This window comes from Oxyura jamaicensis, chromosome 1 (genome assembly GCF_011077185.1).
Source record: "Oxyura jamaicensis isolate SHBP4307 breed ruddy duck chromosome 1, BPBGC_Ojam_1.0, whole genome shotgun sequence".
Lineage (NCBI taxonomy): Eukaryota > Metazoa > Chordata > Aves > Anseriformes > Anatidae > Oxyura > Oxyura jamaicensis.
In genome coordinates this window covers 141,584,738-141,596,935 of record NC_048893.1, presented here as the reverse complement: position 1 = coordinate 141,596,935, position 12,198 = coordinate 141,584,738, and the positions used below count along the sequence as shown (strand labels likewise).

The following is a 12,198-nucleotide window of genomic DNA, read 5'->3' as shown; positions in this document are numbered from 1 at the left end:
GAGGAGCTCAGAACTCATTACAATCTAACTATTTTTTTCATTATTTTCCCTTTATTCAGCATACATCACAAAGATGTGCAGGTGTATTTAGAAGTAGGAGCCTTCGTATGCATGGCTGCCAGCCTACCTGCTCAAAGCCAGTGATGTCAAAGGCAAAGAACTCAGTTTTCTCCTTTATCTGTGATGAATGAGCCGAGTGCTGGAAAAGCTGTCTAGACTGTATTCTTACAGGGAAGACTAAGGTAGCTACCTATTTTCATTACACAAATAACCTTCCAAAGACAAACTCACGGGACATTGATTTGATGCCAGTTTGCTGTGTCAGCAAAAAGAGTACCCACAGAGCCTCTGCCATTGCTCCCTGTCTGCTCAAACAGCAGCAGAGTGAAATCCCAAGACACTGTGCCACCACGAGCTGCAGGTAAGCAACTTCAATGAGAGGCTATTAACAGAAACTTAGCCTCTCTTTCCCTGCCTTCCTTATTTCCTTATAATCACACAAAGCTACTTTCTGATCAGTAACACTTCTCCAGATCTACAGGACCGAATACTATATAGATAATGCTAAAATAAAGCACAGTGATCACGGGTTCTAACATTCCTCATTCCTGTGTGATTAACTTTTCACTTTTCTCCCTAATCAATTTTTATCACAACAGGCTTCTGGAAATATGACAACGTATTTCCATTCAGCCAAAAAGATTGATCAAAAGTGAAGGATGTAAGATCTTCCAACTTGGGAAAAGGAACTTGCTTGAACTCTAAGTAACAGCCTCTTTAAAACAAACGATCAAGCAAACAACACTGATCAGAAGATTGCCCGGTTAAAAATTCAGCTTGTGCCTAACTTGCACAGAAGGACAGCCAGACTTGCATTATTTCCAGCGTGAGCACTCAACCTTACAATGCCTTTTCAGACTTCTGTGCTGTATTAAGTCTTAATGACCCACAGATGTCGGGTAAGATGAAATCCCTCAGCCCTGCACAGATCAGGTCCCTGGTAAAAGTCATCTTTCCTCCAGCAGAAGTCTTCATTTCTATTTTCAGGATCCAAGAAAAATGCCAGGAAAAATGCTCTGAGGCTTGCTAACAAGAAGCCTGGTAACAAGACGATTCATTGTAGCTATTTGGGCAATTTCTCAACTAGTCACCTTATATTTCAGGCTCACCAAGCACCTCACCATCCAGAAAGCCACTCAGGATTCACAGGATCAAAATGCAGGAGAAATTGCAAGATGGGGAAAAACATTTGCCTTTCCCTCCTGTGCTGGTCTCACCAAGCTCTCCAAGCACACCACCCAGCAGTAACACCTCAGTGCAGACAAGAGGAAGACAAAGGTGCTCCGGCCAGCGCCTTGCAGGAACACCAGCCTCTGTAAGAGGACAGCCATTGAGAAAGGCATTTTTGACAGCTCCAGCCTCTCTCTGTGCCTGCCCCGAGTAGAAACACCTCCATGGACTTCCACCCCTGCTTCTGGTGGCCCCACGCACCCTCCCCCTGCCTGGCTGCCACAGGACGGGGATCTCAGATGCTTCAGTTTTCAAGGGCCTGGCCCCTGGAGACCTGCAGCATGCAGGCCCACATGCAGCAAGGGTTACAGGTGACAAGCCTTCTGCCACCAGCAGCACAGCTCAGCTGAGGCCTCAGGTCGGGAGGGAGAAACAGCAGAGAGCAGGAACTGCCTCAGATCTGCAAGGCTCCAGCCTCACAGCCAAGTTGTAAATATGGCACGGGGCCCGTCCCTCCAGACAGGTTCGTGCCTGCTGATTGCAGCTCAGTTCAAGAGACCTTTTCTTTCCTGTCCAGGAGGCAGAGCCGTGAGATTTAACAGAGATTTAAGCACTGCAGCCCCCACCCTTGCCACACAAACACACATGCATGCTACAGAAGTAAAGACACACCTTTTGATGCACTAAACACAATGCTTGGGTTCCAGCACTCAACAGTAGTGCAAGACCTAGGTATGCACACTTTTGTTTCAGGGTTGAGTGACGCCAAACAGTTTTTCAGGGGGCTAAGAAGCTCCTCTCCCACCCTCATCCACAGCTGGCCTGGTAACGCAGTCACTAAAACACTTAGCGTGGGTATCTAAAATGAAAAGAGCGTTAAGTCTATAATGGCTGCAAAGAGAACAAAGCAAAGCAAGCCACCGCCAACAAACCACAAACTCCGGGTTGTTCAGTTTGTTTTTCTTTAATTTAACTGAATTTAATTTTGTTTTATGTCATGTTGTGTTATTTCAAGAGCGGTAACCTGAAGGTACGGATTTGCCACAGGGCTGTGGAGTTGATGGGGCAGAAGTATCAACGTCAGTTTGCCTGCCAAAGGAAACCTACCCTAAGCTCACAATCTCTTTTCAGCACGGTCAAACTTTCTCTTAGTGCTAAAATCCAGAAGTTTGTGAAATTATACAGGGCATGCGCTCGTCCTGCTGCGTTTTTAGAGAAGATGGAAGAACGTGGAATCAAACAGCCCTTACATGAGTCACGGGGTATAAATAGCCCTTCTGAAACCATAACAATGACCCCGTCTACACCAGCAAAATGTTCTCACTATTGCTTAAAGCACTTGGCAAGGCTGGGAGCCTCAGCCAGAAGGGCCTGCCAACTGCTTCTGTTTGTTTTGCTTGAGTACCAGGTCAGGTAATCCCGATCGGGGCTGAACCTAATCAAAGCCTTGCCTGAGCTGCCGCAGCAGCAGATAACCATCTACACAGGGACTGCGGCACTGCCAGATCTCATCGGCTCGCATTAGCAAGGGTAATTTCTAAAAAGCATTTGCTTAGTGCAGACAGGCCACTCTGGCAACTCCCAAGTTGCTGATATTATGAAAAGCAGAGCGAACAAAAGCTACACCAAATTCAGGCCTTCTTCAGCCACTGCAGAGAAGCATGAAAAGGCACAAGTCCAACCAATTTTGCCTTCGCAGCTCTGCTTTTCAAAGCAAATTTGCCTCCAGAAATAAAATGCAGGAAAACAAAGCCTGTGTCAGAACACATGGCTTTGCCTACCAGCACAAAGTTTGTCTTCAGCACAACTACTGCTTTTGTAGAGCATTTGCTGAGTAACTCATGGCTGACGTGCATGTCATGCAACCTCTTAGGCTGCACTGACAGCTCCCACATTATGCCCTGTTCTCATTTCCATATAGTGACTCTCCCTTTTTCTCCTTTCAGTACTGGATGTTTGACCTGGGCATGGCATGACCTCTTTGTTTATAAATACGCTTCATCTTTCCGTGCTGCAGGCCTGCAAAGAAATGGCCTCTTCCAAACATAATTGTCTATAAGTTAGTGTTTAACTTGGGTGTGCATTTATACCAACCATTGCTTAACTGCTATAACTTGGGAATGCAAATCTCATTAATGCCCAAGAGCGCTCTGCGTTGTTTTTTAAATTGGGCAGTAGTCTTTTGCTGCATAGCAGATCTCACGCTGAATGATTAGGCCTACCTCCCAAACAATGTAATTAACCAGTCCTACAATTCACAACTTTAACTCTACAGAAACACTAGGTATAGAAATGAAGTTCCAGTCAATGCCATGTGGCTTGCACAGGCTTTCCTTTTCCATGTGAGGTGCTCTGCACGCAGTCAGGTCAGTTTGCCTCCTGTTTTGCTTTGGAGCAATGTGCATTCTCCATATAAAGAACAATGAAAGCCTCTCCCCACAATCCACCAAGCAAGGCCCTACAGAACCAAGTAGGTCATGTTACAATCCAACAGCAGCCTCAAAGTCACATCTCCCATGACCACAGTTAAATTGGTTAGGGCAGCTTTGAGACTTCGTGTCCATTTGCACAGCATCCCTTTCATAGTGCCCAGCTATTCCGATGCACAAAGGCTATGAGCGCCCCTTCCCCTGACTTGCTGATCCTTCCAAACAAGAGCACCCTCTGTAGCATCTGCAGGAGTACTTGTTTCATAGAGATGAGGCACCCCTGTACAGTCCTGAAGACTGGAAACAAAAATGATCTGTTACTTAGCTCTCCTTACCCTCTCAGAGGCAGGACTATTTTTCCCACCTCAGCAAAAGATGTTGCTCCGCGATGAGGAAAAACCCAGCAATGATTAGAATGCACAATCACAGGAAAAAAATTAATGAAAGGAAAGAGAAGAAGGGAAAAAAAAAATGTTCATGTATGTCCAGCCAAGTAAAACACAGATACTTGACATTTGTAGGGCACACAGGGAGATTATTTCTATATGCAGCCTGAGGCAGGGCTTGATTGGACAGTAACAACGTGAAATCAATGTAACCAGTGCCGAGAACCTAATATTCCAAGAAAAATCACTGGAAGAGTGTTTCCAATGAGTGGGTTGCATGCTTAAAAATTATTCTGAATGCTCTCCAATCACAAAAGCCTTGAGGTTTTCTCCATTGCTTCAAGATTTAAAGGCTAGTTTCCCTCCAGCTGTATTAATGTGCAATTTGAAAAGAGGATCCCAAGCTGAGAACAGATCTTCACTCGGTGTTCCTCATTCAAATCCTCATTGCAAGAGTTATAATACTTTTAAGTGTGGTTCAACTAATGCTTGTGGTTCAACTAATGGTTCAACTTCAGGCAAATTAAACAAAAGTGAATCTGAAAAAAAACCTAACAAGGAAAAAGCTATCTCCATGTGACGCTCCCTGACACTATATAACACTCCCTGACACTATATTGTGCCATTACTCTGCAATTATTTGCTGTATTTAAAATAAAACATCCCATCCAATGCGATGTAAATGATTGTGATCTCTCTTATAGCTTCTGCAACATTTCATCCACTGAAGTGAGAAAATACTGTATTTTTCCCCCCTTCCTGTAACCTAATGGCATTGTGAATTGTTTCTTAGGATTTTGCATAAATGCAGCTGTTGCAACTCACAACAACAACATTCAGCCACTCTAAGGCACCGCCGGATTTTGCCTTAGTGTGGACAGGCAAACAGGAATGGGGAAGTGACATCTGAGACAACATTAGGCCCTTGTGACAGAATCCTATTTTACACTTCCCTGTTCATAATTTTAATAACTAAGTAACTTTTGCTTTTCTGTTCCTGTCCCACACGTTTTCTTGGAACTGAACTAGGACTTGGTGTTCCAGTGGTCAGCCAAATGTGGTAGCTCTCCAGATGCACGTGATTTTGTACAGTGCAAGCACGATACATTCTCCTTCCATCTCTTAATGTGTGCACCCCAGTGTCCCGACTGGCAGTGCAACATGATGCAGAATGAACACCAACACTTGCCCCTCTTCCTGGGTTTCCACCTTACTTTCCAACTTTACCCCTCCTGTGGGTCCCACTGCTGTTGCTCAAAGGAAAGGGAAGAAAACCCCAAACAATAAATACGGTGGCTTCCCAACAGGCATTCTGCATGTAAAGAGCCTCTAGAACAGCAAGTTAAACTAAAACAGTGATGGAAGTGCAGACACGGGACACAGACCTGCAGAAAAACTTCAGTCAGATTCTCCAGGGCCTGGTTCTTCATTCATTTCTTCAAAAGCATGAGCTGTGACAACCCTTTTTGCTTCTCCCACTGTGTCAGTGCAATCCTTTGTGAAGCTGCACAGAGAGCTGGGCTGGGGAACTCATCCAGGTGCCAAATGATCGTTTTTCTCTCCAGACTGCCTTCCCTAAGATCAGTTCCTTAGATCAGTCCATGCAGGTGCACTAGTTGCCGTGCAAAGAGGACGAACAAGGAGGCAAGGGGGTTGCTTAAAACAACTAGATCAGCTGAGCTCACAAATATGAGACTAGAGTTACTGAAAAGCAGAGTGAGTGGAGGAGAAGTGAACAGGAAGAATCCCTTCCCACTCTTTCCACAGGTTCTCTTTTCAAGTTGCCATGGTTTTGGTCACTTAGGTCTTGCTGAATTACTTCATCGTGGACTGAACTATGAGAAAATGCATGTTTCTGCTGCTGCTTTTGTAGCTGTCCTGCCCTTTCCCCTCTTCATACCCCAGCTCTTTGTCCCGCAGCCTCCAAAGCAGTCGTGCTGCGCGCACCTCCCTTGCCATGTCCTTTCTCAGTTTCTTCTGAACCTCTCTTGCTGGCTCCATTCTTGTTCTTCATGCCTATTGGAAAGTAATTGCTCATAATTCATTAAGTTCATTTAGAGTTTGGAGCGCACATGAACCGCAACTGCCAGTTTGTACAGTTCCAATGTTTCCCTTACCTGATTCTCAAGCAGCTGTACTAACACAGTCTCTTAATTCCTGCTAGGCTGTTCCTCATTTTTTAATTTAAAAAGAAAACAAAGGAAAACCCATGACCACAAAACTGTTGTCTTAATTTATTTAATTGGCTTTCTTCCTCTCTCACACATTTATTAAAGCCTATTGTATTCTGCTAAAAAACTCTGACTTACCCTAACCTTATCTGCTTTTTCCACTATCCTGCTCCTTGCCCCAAACCTGTGCAATCCCCCTGCTCCAATTTACCATTCTTGGCATCTTTTTCCATGCTAGCTTCAAACAGCCCCTTGATGTAGTTATCAGCCACTCGTTTTCTCTTGCTCCTCCCCTCCTGCTCCATGGGCAGCGCAGTGCGGAGTACTTCCATGACGGGGTGTTTCAGCATTTCCAGTCCTATTCTGCACTCCTGGGCTCAATTCACACGAGTGGAAACAGATAAGGATCAAGTGGGCCTAAGTCCAGCAGAGTTGATGGAGCTTTGTCTGCTTCCACCAGCAGCAAACTTCGCTCACCCTTCTCAATAACCTTTGATAACGCAGCCTTTAGCTAATGACTGTACGAGCTGCCTCCTAAGGCAGCGGGAGTACTTTTGTCACCCTCCTGCTACCAAACTCCACTACCTCAACCAAACGCTGTGTTGTCCACACCGCCACAAACACAGATGCATCTTGCTCCACTGTCCCAGTCTGTTTTCCAGATCAGTTAGGCCCACTAACGCCTGGTATAAATCTCTCCCATCCTGTGTTTCTTGTGTAAAAAACTATAGGGAAAAGGAAGAGAGGGGAAGGGAGAACCCGCTGCATCCCCAGATCTCATCCCAGCAGAGAGCTGCTATGCCACTGTGGCATAAAGCTGGACACTCAAACTTTTCTACTTCCTTCTTCTCTCCTTCAAGCCATTCCTGGACAAAAGTCTAAACGTCCTCATGTGTTCTTTCTCAAAATCTATTAAACCGGTAGCACTGTGCCTAGGAATCCATTCTTCCATACACTGAATCCAAGCAGGTTAAATCATCGAGCCCAGAGCTCTCTGGTAACTCTTTCCCTCTCTCAGATGAATTCTGTAACAAGAAGAAGAGATACAAAAATCCATAGCAGTTACAAATCCAGCTCTTCCTCCACACTCTGCCAAAATGCCATAACAAATCGATAAACATTGGCAAGAATTTTTGCTGCAAATAAACCCAGATTTTTGCCTGGATATAGAAAGAAATATTCTATGCAGGGATGATGACATCTCTATTTAGAGATGCTATCAGTGTTATTCATGTCTAGACAACACAACATTCACTAAATTACTCAAAGAAATTTTACACTGCTTAACGTTCCCACTTAACTCTCCTCCTACATGCCTTCATACTTTTGTTATTAGTATTTACAATTCTGCATCTATCTTGGTATTCTGAGAAATGAGACCTAAATATTGCTTGCCGTGCATTCTTCCTACAAGATCACAGTAAAGTCGGGACTGACTACTCTAGTCAAGATATGCAGCCCATCTGTGCTACCATGACCATGCCACGCAAGAAATAAAAAGAGTGACCCGGTAGCATTGTGAAAACCGACCCAGCTGACTGTTATACCCTACACATTGCTTCATCTGCATTTCAGATTCTTGATAAACCCAGCCCAGAGGAAAGATTGCTGGCTTTGCTGGATGTTTGGTTATGATCAGCAATTTTCAAGCCATGACTGCAAAACGCCCCAAGTAGCCTGGTCAGGTCTCACTGCTGACCCTGCTGGGAGTGGGGGATTGGACAAGAGACCTCCTGCATCCCTTTCAGCCCAAGTTATTCTGCAGTTCTATGCCAGTGCTTTCTGCACCTGATAAAACACGGATTCTAACATCAGTTTGGATGCAAGTCCCTCAGAAAGCAACAGAGCTTCTCATGTTTGAAGGCTTCTCAGCCTTTGAATCAGATGTTCAGTGTGCACATATGCGAAAAGCAGCTGGCTTTCCCTGATGCCCTGTTGTGGGACAAACCCATAAACAGCGCACACAGGTGCCCAGGCTGACTGGCATCAGCATTTCTGGTGGGCCTGACTGCTTTCAAAGCGTTCACCATGGCAATTTCAATGGCAGACTGCCGACAGACCAACAGCTCTTCAACACTAACAGCAGCAAACACGATGAGCAGTGGCAAACAGATGCTGTACTGATGGTCCGAAATGATGAGGCTGCACTCAAACATCTTCACTATGTCGAGCCTTTCAAAACAGAGAAAATCCTTGCACAAGGTCCCTGTTTTGCTGTATTTACTCTTTGGTGAAATCCAGTGTTTTCCAAGAACACCAGCAGTCACGTTCCCTTCAGCCCTTTGTTTTACGTGCTCGGATAGCTGCATTTTTAGAACAGGTCAACCAAATTCCAGAGCAGTTTATCAGTCAGTTAACAAGCTGCAATACCTTGACTGCATACCAAGGTCAAATATTTCTGCAGCACTGCTTTTTATAAGGCCTCATCAACATTTGAGAAGAGATAACATCCTTATCTCCACATCCAAGATATTTTGTAACATCACCCATCCATCACACCTCAAATATCTTTTTAATAGGCTGCATTTAGGAACATAATAGGTTCATACCTCCCATGAACATGCTTTCCACCCTTATTTTTTCCCCACTATATTATCTTTTCATTTTCCTGCTTGGTATCCCCAGCCTAAAAGACATTAAAACACAGGAACCTTCCCAGAATCCTGCAGTAATACCTCAGGACGTTTTAATCAGCTCCATGAAGATAGGCTGCAAGACTCATTAGCCTAGGCTCACACTTGTTTTTACCATGTATAGGCATACAACTAGCACAGACTGAGTTTTGTTCCGTCTCCTAAAAAAAAACAAAAACAACAACCCCACAATCTAAAAATGTTTCAATTGATCTTCCTTCCTCCAGTCTGGGTGAGCTGATATTTATATTTTCCGTAACATGAAAGACAAAAGCAGCGCTGGCCTGCAAATGAATGGCCACTGAGCCCCACCTAACACGCTATTATTAGCGGCTGATGTAAGTAATTGTACATGTGGCAACACTCACATGCAGGTCTAAGAAAATGGCCTTCTTCTGCTGACCGCTTGCAGATGTCCCTTCGGAAAGCTGGTCGCTGAATCACTGAAAGCCTGACACAAGAAGGCTGCTCTGGTACAGGCACATGCTACATGGCATGGAATAGCTCTTTGGCCAGTTTGGGTCACCTGCCTGGCTGTGCCCTGTCCCAGCCTCTTGCACACCTCCAGCTGGTTCACAGAGGGCTTAAGAGCCATGAAGAGAAGCCTTGATGCTGTTCTAGCCTTGTTCATCAACAGCTGAACCACCGGGGTGTTATCAGCATTGTTCTGGTCACAGATCGATAACACGGCACCATACAAGCTGCTATGAAGAAAATGAACTCCATCTCAGCCAGACCCAGCACAGTCTTGAAATTAAGCCTCAAAATTCCCTTCACGCAACCGTAGGAGAAGTAGGAACAGCATGCTTTGTAAGGAAGACCCATACATTTCGTTAGACCATCTGATTGGCAATCGGGGACGAGACAAAGCTGCTGTGCTCGCACCTTCTTCAGGACAAGCAGAGAAGCAGTCCCAGAGCGCAGCATGCACCCAAGTGGCTATATTCATACTCATCTGGAGCTTTACAGCATAAAAATCAGGAGATGTGAGCAGACCTGACAATGAGATGAGCAACATGTGGATGTGTTCCCCATGGCTTGCCCACCACGAGGTTACCCACAGGGCTCAGTGCAAGACAAGAAGTGCTGCAGCTCCTTCTTTCTGATAGGACCTCAGCAGTCAACCTCTGCAACCACAGTAAGCCAGCAGAGACGAACATTTCAGCCCTCCTACACACGAGAAATCAACAGCTGTCAACAGTAATCTGTGCATTTCCCCAGTCAATAAAAAGTCCTCGCTTAACCAACAGGGTCCAGCTGCAACCCAACGATACGCTGAAGCGTGACTGCAGATACCGTAACTCCTCAAACTGCTAGGCCTTGGTTTTTCAACAGTTTTCATCATTCCCCAGTGAACTCTCTCTCAGATAGCTTCTTTCTTCGGTCAGTCAACAGGACAGGGCGTAAACGCAGCATCAGGGCAATGGCAACGTGTTAACTCCCCAGTGTTTCAGGGAGACCTCCACTACCGCAGATGCATGGCAAGGAGATGTGAAAAGATGAAGTCAGTGAGGAAGATCCTCTGTCCATCGACGCCACAGCCACTGCCAGAAGAGTAGTCATCTATGCCTTACAAAGCCCCGAAGGCTTCCAGTGTTTATAACAATAACAATATCTCGTGCACATGGACTCTGCCACTACTTATTAGAAAACTGCTAATGAACATGAGAACAGATAGCAAGGGCCATCAGCCCCCCTGGCAGGAGGTGCCACAGCTGCTGCCCAGGAAAATTCAAGAAATTTGACAGCAAGGAACTGCCTGGAGCAAGCTCTTGGGAGCTCTGTGTCTCAGAAGAGAAGGCGGGAGGTGTACCACTACAAAATACAGAACTTTCGTGTAGAAGTGCATGTAAAATAAACAAGGGGGCACAGATGCTTGAAGCTCATCCAGCTCCAGTGGTATTTCTTCAGAGGTTTCTGGAACTAGAGACTTAGCAGCAGTAGTGAAGGGAATGCACAAAAACTAAAATCCTTTGCAACGACAGCAAGTTTTGTTTGTCCTACAGAACATGCTTAGATGGCGTGTCTGGATCTTAGAGAATTTCTGTTAGACATCAAGCCCAAATGATTTAATTCTTTTCATTACAGTAGAACTGTATTATTTTTTTTCTAATATATACAATAAGTACCAAGGATGGATAAAAGCTCCTGACACACTCACACAGTCTGCCACCCTCTACGCTGATCTATCGGTGTCACCCACCTCTGGCAACTTCCTTGGCCAGAAGCCAGTCAGCAAAGCCGGTGACCTCACATCACCTTTTTTCCTGAACGCCAGAAAATCCCATTTGGGAAGCTTTTCCCACACTTGTCCTGTGTAGTGAATGTCAGCTCTGTGACAGAAGGACTGTCAGAAGGAAAAGCCCTTTGCCGTCCTTACCGCCTTGTAAGACGGAGCTGCTGCACCATGTCCGCGGCTCGGAGCTGCCTAACGAAGCACACATGTCAAGACTTGTCCGACCGAAACATAACACATCTGCTCCACAGTCCCTCCCTCGCCTCCGGTGCGTGTGCCCTGTGTACAAACACGCGCACACGCGCTCCCTCCGTCCTGTCATCTCCCGGAGGTGCCGCACCATTAGCCGGAAAGCTCTGCACCAGCGTCGGGCTTCCATCCGAGCCCCGTGGAAAAACATTTGTCCCTGCTAAATCCCTGCCGGGTCACCTCTGCAAGAAGAATATGAGACTCGAGGCAGGGACGGGAGGGGGTGAGGGGGAACTGGGTGTGTGAGCCGAGCTTCGCAAAGCAACTCGGCGGCATCCATGCACCATCCAAAGTGGCGGTCAGCCTCCAGAGGAGCAAAGAAGCTGGCTCTTGGTGCAGGTGTAACTGCGGGTCCCGGGGAGCACGGCAGCACCGCATCCCCGTACACGTGCTCCCCTGCTTTCGTGGTGACAGCTCCTGAACCCGCCGCTCCCCAGACCCGCTAACCGAGCTGAACGGGGCCCGAGGGGCTGCCATACCTCCCCTGAGACACCTCCGCTCGGGCATACTGCTTCATGAGGGCATCAGCCAGGCTTCCGACCCACCTGGGATGGCAGGAGGAGGAAAGCAGGGCGGCGAGGCGCCCAGGCTGGGGGGCTGCAGCGGTCTCACCTGGCTGCTTCCTACCAGGGGTCTCTCTGCGGGGTCTCTCGCCCCGCGTGTCCCCGCCTTACCGTCTCGGGGTCGTTCTCGAAGACCTCCCGGGCCTCCTCCTTGCTGCAGTGCTCCTCCACGCACTCCCTCTCCAGGTGCCCTTGCTTGGTCTCCTCGAAGATCTGGTAGGCTCGCCGCTGCCTCTGCCGCAGGAACTGGGCAGCCTCGGGGGCGCGCAGCAGCACGGCTGAGCCGGCGACAGGAGGAGGA

At 46.8% G+C, this 12,198-nt stretch overlaps 1 protein-coding gene across 1 annotated transcript in view; it reads right to left on the bottom strand.

Annotated features, from left to right (window-relative positions):
• Positions 1 to 12,198, bottom strand: part of GAS6 (growth arrest specific 6) — a 38,334-nt gene that overhangs the window by 25,782 nt on the left and 354 nt on the right. The window contains exon 2 of the mRNA XM_035317439.1: positions 12,009 to 12,175. Within this exon, the coding sequence (XP_035173330.1) occupies positions 12,009 to 12,175 (167 nt within the window). The remainder of the gene's footprint in view (positions 1 to 12,008; positions 12,176 to 12,198) is intronic.